The 16,367-nt window shown below is 47.1% G+C and overlaps 2 protein-coding genes across 2 annotated transcripts in view; one reads left to right on the top strand and one right to left on the bottom strand.

Annotated features, from left to right (window-relative positions):
- ccdc102a (coiled-coil domain containing 102A) overlaps nt 1–11,216 on the bottom strand; it is a 20,470-nt gene extending 9,254 nt beyond the window's left edge. The window contains exons 1-2 of the mRNA XM_024282734.2: nt 11,078–11,216; nt 7,895–8,194 (exon numbers count right to left, since the gene is read on the bottom strand). The gene's annotated coding sequence lies outside the window, so the exon portion shown is untranslated. The remainder of the gene's footprint in view (nt 1–7,894; nt 8,195–11,077) is intronic.
- On the top strand, nt 10,489–16,345 carry txlng (taxilin gamma). Its single transcript, XM_024282735.2, has 11 exons — nt 10,489–10,601; nt 11,404–11,512; nt 12,608–12,755; nt 12,863–12,954; nt 13,034–13,204; nt 13,369–13,563; nt 13,748–13,867; nt 13,938–14,012; nt 14,087–14,179; nt 15,715–15,810; nt 15,890–16,345. The coding sequence occupies exons 2-11, from the start codon at nt 11,420–11,422 to the stop codon at nt 16,199–16,201; spliced, it is 1,395 nt and encodes a 464-aa protein (XP_024138503.1). The 5' UTR covers nt 10,489–10,601; nt 11,404–11,419; the 3' UTR covers nt 16,202–16,345.
- The last annotated feature ends 22 nt before the right edge of the window (nt 16,346–16,367 follow it).

Here is a 16,367-nt window from a genome sequence, read left to right on the forward strand (position 1 = left end):
TGTGAAAATCCTGATGCGGCCCGGCCTCAACTAGATTCTGTCTCCAGCGGCCCCCGGCTGATTTGAGCTTGAGACCCCTGATCTAGAGGACAACATCCTGGAGGACAACATCTGGAGGTCAAAATCGGTAAGTCAATATTGGGAGTATGACATACGGAGGTCAACATCGGGAGGACAACGTCCAGAAGAAAACATTGAAAGGAAAATGTCCGGAAGATAATGTCAGGAATACAACATCTGGACTACAACATCGGGAGGACAAGATCAGGAGGACAAGATCCGAACGTCAACATCCAGAGGACAACAACCAGGGGCCCGTTCCAAGAAGCAGGTTCAACAAATTTAGAGTTCGAACCTGAACTTAGAGTCACTGGACTCAAAATTCTCAAACTCAGGGTTTTCGGTTCCAGAACAGCTGAAAATGTTTGATTCAATCAACTTGAAGTTGTCAGAACCAGAATCAGGTGTGAGCGTCGCGACCATAAAAAGCCCTGATCAATGGAGCAAAGACAGCACAATCACCATGGCAACGGGGACAAACAGCTGAGTTTAGTACTTCCGGCGACGGAAATTGATAAGTTCCTTCAAGCAAATGTGACTATAGGAGAACATTTTCTGCAAGAAAAGCAACACAGCTGCAGCGGTAGAACAGAGAGAAAATATCTGCAGTTATTTGAATCATTTCTAATAATGAATAAATAATGTCAGGAAGGTTATTTTGTCTCTTGTTGAGTAAGGAATGGTTTTTGATCTGTTACTAATTTAATCAGTAATCTCCGTAATCGTATGAATGACCAGTTTTGGTAACCCCACCCCCACCTACACACACAGATATCACTGCACGCTAAAAAAGAAACTGTAGCTGCATATGTTAAAAAAGTATTTATTTAATTTTAATTCTCAAGACTTAAAAAATATTCGCCGAATTCTTTTTTAAGCATAAAAATAATTTCCATAACCAGGAATCGAACTCACAAACTCCACAGTGAGAAGCAGCGTTGGTGACAACTGAGCTAATGTTTGACACAAGTGCTGGACGGTAGATGAGTTGACAGCCTTCCCCGGTGTTTGACATTCAATAGTTTATATTGTTGATGGTTTAAAATACGGAAAAGAAAACTGTATTTTTTAATAGCCAGTCCCTGGAAAAACTCACTATTTATAATATCGCTGAAATAAAAATGAATCAGGAAACTGCAGTCAGTCGACTCGTGTCCTCCAAATCCTCTACCGACGTAAATAACATTTCCTCTGGATTAATCAGCCTCCTCTCTACGTGATCCTCTATGAATGAACATGTCATTCTGGTTTCTGAGTGGTGGAAACGTGACGTCTCTAATGTGAATGTTCTCTAAATGTTAATGAGGAACTCATATTTGAACATCTTTCACTTTAAAAAGGGGCGGAGACCTCAGAGAACTCTAAGTTTCCTGAAGAAAACCTGCTACCGACCAGGTTTCGTTCACAGACTCAGTTACCATAGTGATTGATTCTGAGTTCAGCTTAACCCGCTTCTTGGAACGGGCTTGGTTTCACCCACTTTCCCGGGTTTGAGTTATCCCTCTTTCTGGAACTGAAAACTCAGAGTTTTACTGAATTTGGAGTTCACGAACTCAGAGTTCCAACCAACCTGCTTCTTGGAACGGCCCCAGAGGACAACGTCAGGAAAACAACATTTGGAGGACATCGGGAGGTCCAAAGTCTGATCTTCATTTATTCTGAGGAATTTGGTCAGGAAAAACTTTATTGATCCAAACGTAAATACAATCTTGACAGAGGACCGTCTTCCTTCCTGCTCTGGGTTTCTAGAGTCTTTAGCTTTACATAGCAGAACCAGGTAAGGTTGGAGCTTCAACCTGAGTGAAGGTCATCCTCTTCTGTTGTTACCATGTAAACCCAGATCTCCAACACATGGAGGAGAGCAGAGCAGACATGGAGGTCCTTCACACGCTCCAGCTCCTGCCCACCCCCCACCCCCCCAGCGGGGGAGTTCCTGAGGAGCGGCGGGAACGAGTCTCCAGGAAATGGACGTCAACATGTGAGGTTCTGGCTCTGAGGTCTGAAAGTTCCTGCAGACAGGAACCCCTCCCCCACCACGAGCTTCAACCCCCCCCGCCTCTCTCCAGTCAGCAGCGGCAGAAGATGAAGCAGACGTTTCCATGGTAACTACAAACGCTGCTTTGTTTGAGTCATCAGACTCGGCTCTGGTTCTACGGATGGTTCTGGAGACACAGCCATGTGGGTCAAACAACCCCCCCCCCCACCACACGAAGCAGTTCCTGTATTTGTGTCTGAACAAAGAGGCCAGAGAAGGGAGGGGCTTCATGAAAACACCGCCGTCTGAGCCTCCAGAGTTGGTTTAGATCAGGGGTCGCAGCGTTTAACAGTCAAAGAACCATTTGGACTCGTTTTCTACTGACCCAAACACAGGAGCAGCTCAGTCTGACTTTAGTCTTAGAGACATTTGGATTTGCATTCACGACATTCTTTTTTTAAATAATAAATATGAATGATGTCTGGATTTAGCACAAACAAAAGCAGAAATATAAAAAGAATCCAGCATCTCTAAAAATGTGACTTTTTTTTACTTTTGACAGAAGCTCAAATAACTTCTTTTCAAAATAACAGCTGCTCTGTGCCATAAAAGATCAAACTTTTACCAAAGTTTTACTTTACATATCAAATCTGTTCATTCTGGAGGTAGAGCTGATCAAACGAGACGTCTTCAGGTCAACATGATGTAAAAACCTCCAGAGTTTATCATCTATGTGAACCTCAGACATCAATTTATACATTTAACTCATCAAAATCAAATAAATGATCATTAATTACTCCTTACTTAAAAAAATGCTATTTTATTTTTCTTGTATTTATTTTTATTTTTTCCCTCTTTGTCCTCAGCAGTCTCACACTGCTGGGTTTTGTTATTTTAGTTTGGGTCTTGGTAGTCTTAGTTTGTGGGCTTTGTTTATTTGTTTTCTTTAGGTAGTTTTGTTTAGGAGGAGCTGCTGACTCTGTCCACATGCTGGGTCAGCATCTCCATGATTATTTTATGTTTGTTTAAGGATCCACCCTGGAGAGATGAAAGAGCCACATGTGGATCTGGATCTGCAGGTTGCAGACTCCTGGTTTAGTGGAACCAGACCAGGTCTCTGTTGTAACGGGTAGCTCTTTGGTCCTGGTGCAGGGGGTCGGCTGTAAGCCTGGAGGATTTGGATCTTCGGGTTCCTCAGACATCAGAAGCTGGGTCGGAACCACAGAGTGAGGTTCTCAGACCGAGTCGGTACTTGATGGTACTGGGTGGTGGGTTTGCTGGTCACTTTGCTCTGTTTGGACTCGGTTCTGTAAAGCAGGCTGAGCCCAACCCTAGCAGAGGGTCCAGACTGGGTTCAGAGGATGTTCTATTCTCCAACGAGAATCCCACAGTGGGATTTCCAGATGTTTTTGGACGCAGTCTCTCTCAGCAAACATGCCAGAACCTCCACGACTTCTGAGGGAGAACACTGGTAAAATCACTGGGAGCTCTCTGTAGATGCTAACGGGCTAAATGCTAACAAATCCTCTTTGAACTGATGGGTTAGCTAAACTAAGATCAGCTAAAAGAAGGAGAAAGTCAGTAACAACAACCCAGTGAAGCTAATCATGCTAACATGACCTGCAGCTGCTACCGGGATGTTTGCAGAGCTAACAGGCGCCTCAATCGTGTTTGCTCAGGAAGACTCCGCCCACCAACCACTGCCATCGACCCCCCACCCCCTCAAGCAGGCTGGGATTTTATGACTAGGTGGAACACTAGGCGGAGCCATCAAACTTCATGTCCCAGGAGGCCTCAGGTGTTATTGGGGGGCGGGGGAGGGGGGTGTGTGCAGTAAATTACACAGAACATTCCTGAGTCACTCACACACAAACACCCCCCCCCCCCACACACACACACACACAAACACACAAAACAGACACACACAGCAGGTCGATTCACTGCCACTACAAGAGCGTCAGCATTTGTTCTTAATCTGTTTGTTTCAGTCCTGTTTTACTTATTTATGTATTTTATTTTTGTTTATTTCTGAGGGGCGGAGCCTTTGCTAGACTGTGTTGAACGTTTGTTGTAACTCCACAAAAAGAGACCAAGAGAAGATGGAGAGTTAAGACACAAATGACATAAAAGACTGAGAAGAAAAGACGTTTTAACGGGTAAGAAGCTCAGACCAGCTCAGTGGCGCTGTGGAGGAGTGTCCGCCCTGAAACTGGAATATTGTGAGTTCAAATCCCAGCCGAGTCAGACCCTAACCCTCAGACCAAAGACTCAGTTGGGGTTGGATTGGGGGGTTAAATCTCCAAGTGGTTTCTGAGCGCAGCTGTGTTTGCAGCTCACCCCTCCCCCAGGGGAGGGGTCAAATGCAGCGTTCACATTGTCATGTGACATATAATGGACTTGAAGCTGTATGAAGAGGTTTTCTCTTTCTGTTTTTGGTGAATGCGGTCAACAGGGTTCGTGTTTTCCTTTAATGTTCATGAAACTTTTTGAATCAAAATCTGTATTTAAGTTATTTATTTGTGTTAGTTTGACGGCAACTTTGTGGACAAAGAAGAAAAATGAACTCATCAGTGCGGTCCTATTTCCTCCCCGGAGAGAGCGATAGCTGTTTGATATCTTACTTTTAAAAAGTTATTGGTTATAGTTGCTCATTACATCAATTTAGTTAGTATATCAGTTTCTTCATCCTAAAAGTAATATGTAACTCAGCAAAGTAGTTTTATTTTTTGGATAAAGTACGTCGGTAAATATGATAATATCAGTCAAGTATTTGAAGCGTCCCATGAAATGATGAATGCTAAATGTGTTTAGTTGAGTAACGACTGTTCTGCTCATCCATGAACTTCATGAAAGAAGAGAAAGTCCGGTTCTGATGGATCTTTGTTCCGGGACTTCTGAATGAATGTTTCCACAGCAGTTCAGAATACAGACAGAGTTCTGGCTTGTTTTGTGGTTCTGCTCCGTCACCGGAGCACGCCGCCGCTGGTCTGTGTGAGAGGAAACCTTGTGAGGATCGCGGCTTCGGTGGCGGCTTCGGTGGCGGCTTCGGTCGTGGCTTCGGTCGTGGCTTCGGTCGCGGCTTCGGTCGCGGCTTCGGTCGCGGCTTTGGGCGCCGCTTCGGTCGTGGCTTCGGTCGCTGCTTCAGTCGCCGCTTCGGTTTCAGTAACGTGAGACAGACTTTGTACTTGGACACAACCAGAATCTGACGTAAACGATTTACCTTTTTGTTTAAAATAATATTTCCCGCCAGATTCACCATGGCTGCTACTTCCTGTCCCTTTGATCCAGACGGCAGCTGCAGCGAGGCGAGTGTTAGCACGCCGCCGCCATACCAGCACAGCAGTAAAGTGTTGAACCTGATGCTGATGCGTGACCAGGACTGTTGAGCGCAGGACTTCCATCGTCCTTTCTATCGATACTTTTGTTTCATAATTCCTGGCCAATGAGGGAAGACATCTTTGGTCACATGGTTTTGTTTACAAGCTTTGAACAGAAATGTCCGGATGACGACAGTCTGGACTGGATCTGGACCGGCAGATTTTCCGGTCTGAATCTCATGTAAAGTATGATTTCATTTTTCTCCAGTAGGGGGCAGCACCACTGTAGCCACGCCCCCTTCCTGTTGGATCAGGTCTGCATGAATGTCATTACTAAAGCAGCGAATGGCGCCGCTCTGGGTCAGAAACACAACTTTAAAGTCAGTTTGATTCCAGTTTAATAAAAAGGGTTAGGGTTAATGGAAACTTTTTTTAAATAAAACTTTATGTGAACATTTAAAGACAGACGATTTCTGAAACTGTTAAATCCCCTGCAGTTCTGTTTGTTTAAAGGTTTTCCTGCAGGGCGGGGTCAGAGGGGGAGGCCATCGTCCACGTTTAGGCCCCCCCACATTAACAGAGGACCTGGGGGGGCATTCAGAGGTTTGTTCCTCTGGATTCTCTGATCAGATCTGAAGGTGTCGCTCACAGACAAACGTCTAGAGTTAAAGCTTTAACCCCCCCCCCCCCAATCGCTGTTTCTAAAGGTCAGTCGGACAAAAGCTGAAAGCTGGGGGCTCTGCCCCCCTCCCTCCACATCTGGAGAGCAGATGGACTGCAGCAGCTGCTGCTGCCGACAGGAACCGCCCCAGACGTCCGGCTCCACGGTCGTCCCTCTGAGCGCCGCTGCCAAACGACTGCGGCCATAATTACCGGCTCCTGCAGCTAAAGATAGCCGACCGGAACAGCCGAGGAAGGAGGCCGGAGGAGGCTCCTGTAGGAGCACCGCAGCACCAGCTCCCTTTGTCTGGGGGGCGGGAGCCGTGACCCCGGTAGGGACTGCCAACAGGTAAACTCTCCCAATACGGCCGACATGAAGAAGTCTGACCATCAGCTGCATCAGGTCTGGTCACCTTTCAGCATAACCCTTCAGAGGTCGTCACAGCCAATCAGCTGTCAGCCATTCCCACAGGTGGTCTGGCAGACAGCTTCACGTCGGCTGCACTTCCTGTCACGACCCTGGATGTTATTCAGGCCCGTGACCGGCACAGGGAGACCCGGACTTGAGGGTCTTCAGGACCCAGACTGGATTCAGCTCATTGCGCCCCCTGGTTTCTGACGGCACCCAAAGAGAACGCTTTACCTCCAGATCCAGCAAATGAAGTGGTCCACATCTGCAACACCGCCAGTCGGTCTGACTGGACGTTTCTATGGCAACCACTATGGCCAATCAGGAGTGAGCTTGGAGGCCACGCCCCTACCATAGTGTGGCCGTGGTAGGAGTGTCTGAAGTATAAGTAGTAACACCATGCTCACTACTGTCTTTTTTAAACAGCGAATGTGACGTCATCAATTTCCCAAACAAAAATCTAATCAATACGAACATTTGACCACGTCTGTTTATAAATCTAATCAATACGAACATTTGACCACGTCTGTTTATAAATCTAATCAATACGAACATTTGACCACGTCTGTTTATAAATCGACTGTTCTGAGGATGAAAAGATGGATTTAAAAAATACTTTTAAATGCTTTTTTTTGCCAGAATTGTTCAATTGCAATGCATTGTGGTCTCTATTTGCTATTCTAGTGAGCATTGATGCACACTGGTCTTTCACAGAGAATTCTGGGAATTTTCTAGGACGCTGGATTTTAGAATGGTAGATTCGGACAGCTCTACAACATGATGGACGGTGAAGGAATTCAGACACAGCCTTTGTCAAACGTAAGCATTGGAGGTGGGGCCAGCAGGCTCCACCTACTCATATTGAGGCATCTGATTGGCCCGTTTATAACTTGCGATAAAAAATGATCATTCGAATTAATCAGGATCATCAAGATGATGTTAAACTGTGTCAGAGCCAGTGGGGGGGAGGGGGGGGGTCACTCTGTCCAGTTCTCCTAAACAGTCAGTGAGTCTGACTGCGTTCAAGAACATCAAGATAGTTTGGTCAGAGCAGAACCACATTTAGATTCAAATCTCTGGATTTCAGAATAAGATACAAACTGTTGACTAAGTATTTTGAGGACGTGTCCATCAGCGTTCAGCTCTGGTTTTGCAGTGAGGAGTCCCCGTCAGGAGGAGGATCGGGGCCCCCTGCTGGGGGCTGCCCGGGGCCGCGGGGATGTGAGCAGCGGCCCTGCGCAGGCCCGCTGCTCCTCCCACGTGTCCCGGAGGGGGGCGCCGGAACCCCCCAACCTTCACCCGAAATGATGATCAGTCCATAATCAGAGCCAGCAAAGGCTGGAGCCGCGAGGCGCCACCTGACCGTAACCTCTGACCCCCCCGTGCGCTCCGGCTCCAGCGTCGGGATCATCGGTCGGGCTCCTCAGAGACCGCCTGACGGCGGCCGGACCAGCGGAAGCAGGGAGCACCAACCTGAGCCGAAGCGGAGCTGGACCGTCCCGTCAGACCGGCGGAGGCCCGCGTCGAGCCGTTCTCCGGGCGGGTTTTTTGCCGCGGGTTCGATTCTGCCGATTTTCCTCTGGAAGAAGAAGATATGTCCTCCTCCCAGGAGGGGGCGGGTCCCGGGATGTGGCTCCCTGCCCAGCCAATCAGCGGTGGAAGCCACAGAGTCTGCTGGAGTCAGCCAATCAAACGCTGTTCCCGGGACAGAGGCGCGCGCTCATTGGTGGGAGGAGCCTAGACTTCCTGGTTGAAGATCGGAGAAAAACGGAGCTGAAGGGAAAGAAGAGTTTCTTTCTTTAGATTCTGTATTTGAACCTTCCAACCTGAATTTTAATATAACCTTTTTCAATTATCTTCTTTTCTTGGGATAAATTTCATTTTAAATCCAAAAAAGGTTTATTTGCATTACAAAGCACTCAAATATTTAATACAAGACGACTTTGAGTGAGAATCGCAGAAACTTAATTCTAAAATCAAACGTTTTTTTTAAGCTCAGGAGAAGATTTTGATTGGATTTTTCTTGAACAAAATCTGAGATATAAAACATTTTGATATTTATGCCTGAACTTCAGGGAACATTTTGTACAACTGCTACATATATTGTTTATAGAAAACTTCAATTTTTCTAGATTAAAAGAAACCTTCACAGTTGTTCCTTTCCTCCAATAACAAAGAATCCTCCTTGGTGGAAACTCTTGAGTTCCGCCTTAAATGTCGTCTTGGCTGCAGCTTCATGTCACATAAGATCTCTGAGAACCATGCTGACAACAGTCGACGCTTCACATCTTCTCCATCCTTCAGCATGTGTGAAAGAAAACCTGCTGTTTCACACTCCTTCCGTCTTCCAGCTGCTTCAACCGTTCAGGGTCCAAATGTTCCACTTTTCCAGAACAAATCCTGATGGGACCTTCGATTCGGATCATTTCTGTGGTTCTAAAAAGTACCGGCCAGGACAAATAGTACCGGCCAGGACAAATAGACTGAGAGACAGCTTCTTCCCAAAAGCTGTGGCTGTACTAAACGCTCACTTCCAACCATAACCCTTGATACTTTGCACATTCATAGGCGACTTTGCACACTCGTCTGCTCTGGTCACTTTATTCCTCACCTCATTTCTTGTACATAATTGACCCTTTTTTTATTGAAATCTTTCTTATATTTTATATATTTATTACTGTGTATAAATATGTCCACATTGAAAAAGTGAGTTGTAACCGAAATTTCATTGTAACTGCAATGACAATAAAGGCATTCAATTCAATTCAATTCAATTTATTTGCTAAAATGTCATAAATCCGTTCAGCTCAGAGCAGAACGTGGAGACTGAGCACGCTGGACTCCTTCACTTCGTTTTTACTAACATTCACTAACATTTGCACTTCAGATAAATGAGGTAGAAGATTGAATATTTAATAACTAGTAAATGTTTTTTTTACAAACAGCCTTTTAAAACAAACTTTTCAGGTTAAAATATATTGCAGTCATTTGGTTTCAACAGGCTTTATCTCTTATTTCAGACTCTAATTTTCATTTTATTTTATTGTAAAATTTATTTTTCATTTTACAGAATTATCACATTTTCATTATAAAAGTAATTTGAAACTGTTTACAGATATGAGATAAAAAGTTTATTTTTCTATAATTTTCCATCATTACTGTGGCTGCATCTTGGCTAGAACTCCCAATGGGATAATCCTGTTAAATAAAGGTAAAAAAAAATAGTCATTGAGTTTTCTGTAAGTCTGTTATTTCTATGACGATCTACCAAACGTTTGAGGAGAACAGACATGTGGGTCACTTAGACCTGTATGGGGTAAACTGCACCTGATCTTCGCTAAAACGTTTTTTACAGGTGTATCTTTATGGTGTCTGCTGACAGCAAACGCTTAAGCCCTACATCAGGACCACACGAGGACCACACGAGGTCCCCACAGGTCTCATTTAAAAATAACACAACTAACTCGTGAGCTGCGTCTAAAATTCAATTTTATTCTGTGGCTATTTGTTTTAATTACACTTGAATTTACATAGATTTTAATAAGGAAAACCTTTCAAAAATATGTTGATGATTCATGAACTTTAGATAGGTTTAGGTGACCTCTGTCCTACTCCAGTTCAAAGATCATTAATTAGTTAAAACATTTTGGTCATTAGTTCAAAGTGTGACCAGATTTGTTTAAAAATGTTGATTGATTTCTCTTTAACATAACACAGCACAGTGAAAATGGGACATTTCTCCATGAAATGTAAGAGATCGTCTGAAAATGTAACAATTACTGAGATTAATAAAGTGCTGAATATTTATATTAGTTACCTAGCTTGTTGTCATTGTTGATAATTAAGGTGAGAATCTTTACACGGAGTAGGATCATCATTCATTATTAGTAATGTATAACTAAAGGTAAACTGAACATATTTGTTATTTCAAACTGGTAGTCCTCCGTATGACTCAGGACCATGAAGCAGCTCTCAGTTTCAAAAAGGTTGGTGACCCCCCCCTACATGTTCTAGAATATAACATTTATATAAAAATCTGAGATGAAAATCTAACTTTTCTGAATTCCAGCGAGGTCAACTTGAGGGTTCGATTTTATTTTGAAAAGCCTAACCGGACGTGACGTAGAGCTGCTTTCACCGCCGTGTCCCGCTCCGGTCTGTCCGCGAGGAAAACATCCAGGTGAGTCCTTCAGGCGCTCTGGCAGCAGGTGTGGGTCGGTGTTTCTGCGGCGGGAAGACTCCACCTGACTCCCACGCGGCCCGTAACCAGCGCGAGCGCGAAGTTTTCGCGGTAAGCGGGAGACCGCGGTTGTTTGTCGAAGTTCCTCATGGTGTTAGCCGAGCGGGCTAACAAAAGCTGCGTTTCATCAAACGGTGTCACGCGCGTGTTCGCGCTCGCGAGCGCCGCGTGCGTCGGTGTTACGATAATCAGAAGGAAAGCTAAAGGCTAATCTGACCCGGAAATCCAAGCGCGCGGGGCTCTGCACTTAGACGAGATGACGTCACGGCAGGTTTCCCTCATTATTACTAGTTGATCCAAAAGAACACGTGACCTGTCCACAGCAGGTAAACTAGCACGTCCGTTCGGGCTCGCGGCGGGTCTGTGCGTGACTCACCTGGGTACCTGATAAACTGGCCAACAGGTGAGGCTCTCACCTGTAAACACGCTGTTCGTAAATCTGAGCGTCACAGCAGCTGATCACGTGACCGCAGAGCAGCTCTGGATTCCTGGTGTTCATGAGCGTCATCACGAGCTTCCGGCCTCAGGTGAGTGAGGTCCAGAGCAGGTTGGGCTGACCACCAGGTCTGGTGGAGCTGGAGGTCTGGAAGAAGTGTTCCTCAGGGAATGGAACGCCGTCATGGGTTCTGCGCTCTGGAAGGTCTAAGGTTGCCGCGGTCTGGTTGTGGAGCGAAGCGTGCTGACGGAGTTCCCTCTGTGCTCCGCCGCGGCGTCTCACCTGAACCGGCGTGTCTGTCTGCAGCTCTGGTGAAGTCCTAATGGAGCCAGCAGGAGTTTGTGGAATCGATCTGGAGAGCAGAGGCATGGGTGCAGGCCGCCATTCTCCAGCTGACCTGGACAGTCCCTGTCAGGTGATCTCTCTGTTCCTTCCAGGTGTCTTTCCAGGTTCTCTGGATCCGCCCTGCCGTGTTTCTCTCCAACAGTTATGGTGGCGTGAAGGAGCAGGAGGAGCTCCCATGGAGAGGTTCTGTAGAAGGGGAGAGTTCCAGTGTGACCCCTTCGGTCACCTGGACTCGTTTGTGGCGTTTCCTGAATCTGTGAAGACTCTCCTTCAGCCAGGATGGTTCCAGAGCAGCAGAGGTTTCTGAAGGTTCATCTGGACTGAAGTTCTCAAAGTTTAGACCTTTTGAGGCAGATGATCTCTGGAGCTTAAGTTCTGATTCTTTCACCCATGTAGCCTGAAACCTGCGACGTCCATCACCGACCGAGCTAGAATTGATTAAAATGTCTTTAGACATTGATCACAGAAGAAAAGCTAAAATAAACATGAAAAATACTCATCTTATGTCAAACGACAATCACTAACTAACCACTGAAAAACATTAACGCAAGCTAAATAACTGCTAACTAATATAAACTAACTGTTGACTAAAAGCTTCACGCCATCAGTGTGTGACTGAAGCGCTTTGGGCCTTCAAGGAAGGTAGAAAAGTGTTACAAGTATTCAACATTTACCGCTTAAAACTAATTACTATTCGCATCTGAAAACTAACTAAAGTTAAATAACAGTGTGCTAAAGTAAACTAACCACTGAAACAAATTAGGATTGACTAACCACCAACTAAGCTAAATAATTTCTAACTAATGTTAACTAACCACTAAATTAAGCTAAACTAAGAAAAGTTAACTAAATACTGACATAAGTTAAGCAACTGCTAGCTAAAGCGAACTTACTTCTAATTAAAGTTAACTCACTGCTGACTAAGACTGTTAACTAAAGCTGAACCGTTAGCGACAGTTAAGTTAGCGCGCTAACGACAGCTAACAGCTAACCCATCGCTAACTGCTAACCCATCGCTAACTGCTACGTAGCTCCTAAGGACGTTTAGCTTAAACCTGCGCAGCATAAATCAGCCGTTTCCTGTGAACTCCAGCGTGGCGTCAGGGAGGAGTTCAGAGCTCCTCTCTGAAGTTTGCTGAGGGGGGGCGTTCTCTCGTGCTGACAGGAGGAGGTGTCCGGCTTTCATCTGGCCATGTGCTGCTCTGAGGAGGAGAGGGGGGAGACTCCCGGCAGAGAAGACAGTCCCAGTGACCTGGGGGAGGCGGAGCTGGAACCTGGAGGGAACGCCAAGACCGGGGAGGACAAGGCCTTCGGTGAGTCCACCGCACCTGGCGGGGTCCATCACTGAACCGTTCAGACTGCAGCAGGAAGCAGAGAATGCTGGGAGATGTAGTCATGGAGAACTTGCTCTTCATCTCAGGGAAGGAGGTGGTTCTTCTGATGCAAGCCCTCAACTCTCTGGCCACTCCTGAGGAGAAACTCGCCGCTCTGTGCAAGAAGTACGCCGACTCGGTGAGGCTCCTCCTCCCTCCGAGTCTCTCCTCCCGCCTGGGTTCTGGGTTTCAGTGAAGGACATGCTGTGTGCTTTCAGCTGGAGGAGAGCCGCTCCATGCAGAAGCAGCTGAAGGCCCTGCAGAAGAAGCAGTCCCAGATCGTGAAGGAGAAGGTCCACCTGCAGGGGGAGCACAGCAAGGCCATCCTGGCCCGGAGCAAGCTGGAGAGCCTCTGCAGGGAGCTGCAGAGACACAACAAGAACCTGAAGGTGGGCGCCCAACAGTCCCACTGCATTTGAACGCCTCATGCTGCCGTTAGGCTGGGGGAGGGGCCACATTCCTGCCTGAAAACGAGCAGGAACGTGGCCCTGGAGGCCACGCCCACACCTGTGTGGGTGGAGAAAACCGTGGTGACGCTCCGCGTTCCCCGCAGGAGGAAAACGCTCAGAGGTCCAGAGAGTACGAGGAGCAGAGGAAGGAGGCCATGCTGCACTTCCAGAAGACCCTGGGAGACATCGAGGTGCAGATGGAGCAGCACAGCTCCCACAACGCCAAGCTGAGGCTGGAGAACATGGAGCTGGCGGAGAAGCTGAAGAAGCTGATCGAGCAGTACGAGCTCCGCGAGGAGGTGAGCCGCTCCTCCTGACCTGTGACCCATGCTCCTCCTACACCACCTCTGGGCTGTTCACAAACAGGAAGTCGTCCAGCTTTAGTTTGTTCTGTTGAACTTCAGCCATCTTTCTGTTCAACCTCACTGTAGCTGCAGGCAGTTTCACTTAGCTCCGCCTCCTGACGCCGCCTTTCTCCTTCAGCATATAGACAAAGTGTTCAAGCACAAGGAGCTGCAGCAGCAGCTGATGGACGCCAAGCTGCAGAGAATCACGGAGATGATGAAGGAGGTGGAGGACAAGCAGCAGCGGGAGAGAGAGTTTGTAAGAGCGCCCCCTTCTGTATCAGTTCCCTGCAGCTACAGCCGCTCTCTGACTGTCTGCTCCTCTGCAGCTGCTGAAGGACGCCACCGAGTCCAGACGCAAGTGTGAGATGATGAAGGAGCAGGAGGCTCAGCTGAAGCAGCAGGTGAGCGGGTACACCTTTGGCCTTGTGCTGGTCATCCCAGAGCCTCTAACTCCTCCTCCTGCTCCTCCCCTCAGCTGTCGCTCTACATGGACAAGTTTGAGGAGTTTCAGAGCACTCTGGCCAAAAGCAACGAAGTCTTTTCCACCTTCAGACAAGAGATGGAGAAGGTGAGTCCAGGAGCTGATCTGCAGGAAGTCATGAGACTTTGACCTCATTTAACTAGATCAGGAAAATGTTTGAAGAAACGTGAAATGAAGGAAGTGTTAAAAACGCGCTAAATGTTTGCTGTTTTGGACAAATCCTTCCCGATTGGGTTCAGTTTCTCTTAAAAAATCTCATTTTTATCACACATCAAACTGGTTAGCTCCTCCCACATTTTCATCCAGTTGATGCCCCGCCCCAACAGATGGATTTAATTTCACTTTTTGAAGCTAGCTTAAATTAGCATGAATCATTTACTGGTCGTCATCATCGTCTCCATGGTAACGGGTGGAGGCTGTTAGAGGAACAAGAAGCCCTGAGGCTCTGTAGTTTTCTGCAGTTTCAGGTGAAGCTGTTCCATCTTTGTGAACCCTGCAGGCGCAGCTACAGAACAGTTGTGTAGCGGCAGCCAACGCCTGATAAAAGTCACAAACTATGAAGGATTTAGAATGTGTCAAAGGGAATGTAGAACAGCCCAAAGTGAAGCGTGCTGACCCCTCCCCCACTCTGTGGTACCGTCTTCGTCATGCTAACATGCTAACTCAGCCGTGTTGTCCTAACACGTGATTCTAGCAGCAGCTTTGTAACACTTTATCAAAAGGAAGTCTAAAATAAAACCTGCACAGCTGTTTCTGAATAACAAACTGCATCCACTGCTGTGCAGGAACCAACTTCTTCCTCTGTCATTTTAACCCTTAAATAGTGGAGAGGTCACGGCGACATGCAGATAACTCTGTTAACATGACCGACATGAATCAGCGGTTCTGGTGAAGGTGGGTTTGAGCTGCTGTGACAGCTGCTTCTCTCCACCACAGAATCTTCTGGAATTACTTTATGTAACCGGTTGAAGAGTGATGCTAGTGAAAAGAATGCTAACACTGGTGCTAACGCTCTGGTGTTAAGCTAACGGTCACTGCGCCCTCAAACGCTTGTTCAAGCGGCCACTTCTGTAACCAGGTTTCAGGTGTAGGCACGAGGGGGCCGCCACGATTAGTCTTTTCTTTATTTAATTTGATCTCCAAACTACTGTGCACGCTTTCTAATGCCGGGTCTGCCAGTGTCTTTGACACATGCACAGTAGGGCTAATCTGGCCGTTAGCGTGTCAGTGCTAACACGCCAACGGAGCTTGAAAATCAGTTGAGATTTGTGCTTTACCTCCAATCCACGAACGACTCGATGAGTCGACTATTCAAATGATTGTGGCAGCACTAATGGTTAGGCCCTTCATTAAGACTGTTTGTGTGACCGCTGAGAGCTGTGATAGAAAAAGGAGGAGAAGCCCCTCCCTGCTCGTCCAGTGTGAACACGAGCATCACGTGTGGTGTGTCTGCAGCTGTAAAGGCTTAAGCAGCACAGCTGACATACTTATGAATTTCTGTTTCCCGATGTCCTCTCAAAAGCAGCTTGACTCCTGCAGTCATCCAGAGAAACTGAACCTTCATAATCAATATTGATTTACGGTAACGTGGTGAGCTCTGAACGGTTTGGATTGTCCCTCAGATGACCAAGAAGATCAAGAAGCTGGAGAAGGAGACGACCCAGTGGAGGACCAAATGGGAGAGCAACAACCAGGCGCTGCTGCAGATGGCAGAGGAGGTGGGGGTTCTGTCAGGAGGACTGAACCGGGGGGCGCTGAGGCTTCATGAAGCTTCATGAAGCTCTGTCTGTGTTTCAGAAAACTCTGCGTGACGGCCACTTCAAGGCCCTGCAGGGCAAGCTGGAGCTGCTGGAGCGGCTGTGCAGAGCTCTGCAGAAGGAGAGGAACGACCTGAACAACCGGCTCAGCCTCCTCCAGCAGCAGGGGGCCCAGACCCCCCCGGAGGGCCCCGCCACCCCCCCGGAGGGCCCCGAGCCGGACGACTCTGAGGGCTCTGTACAGGGAGACGAGCAGGAGGCGTCCAGGCCTCCAGAGACGGGTCCAACTGAGACCAGCACCACAGAACCGACAGCAGGCCAACCCGAGGAAACGGCGAGCACACAGGACTGAGCAGAACCTCTGCAGAGACCGGTTCTGACAGAACCGCCAGTGAAAATGGGATTTTTTTTATTGTGTTCTTTCTCCTGGTTCTCTCCAGAAAAACTCGTATCTTTTTGTGATGGAAAAGTTTCACTAATAAAAGGTTTCAAGGATCCTGTGACTCAAACATCAGAGC

The sequence above is a fragment of the Oryzias melastigma genome, linkage group LG6 (assembly GCF_002922805.2).
Source record: "Oryzias melastigma strain HK-1 linkage group LG6, ASM292280v2, whole genome shotgun sequence".
NCBI lineage: Eukaryota > Metazoa > Chordata > Actinopteri > Beloniformes > Adrianichthyidae > Oryzias > Oryzias melastigma.

Coding starts and splice junctions, on each gene's coding strand:
- txlng (XM_024282735.2), top strand. CDS start 11,420: ATGGAGCCAGCAGGAGTTTGTGGAATCGATCTGGAGAGCAGAGGCATG. Junction 13,205..13,368: donor GACACAACAAGAACCTGAAG/GTGGGCGCCCAA, acceptor CGTTCCCCGCAG/GAGGAAAACGCTCAGAGGTC. Junction 13,868..13,937: donor AGCAGCGGGAGAGAGAGTTT/GTAAGAGCGCCC, acceptor GCTCCTCTGCAG/CTGCTGAAGGACGCCACCGA.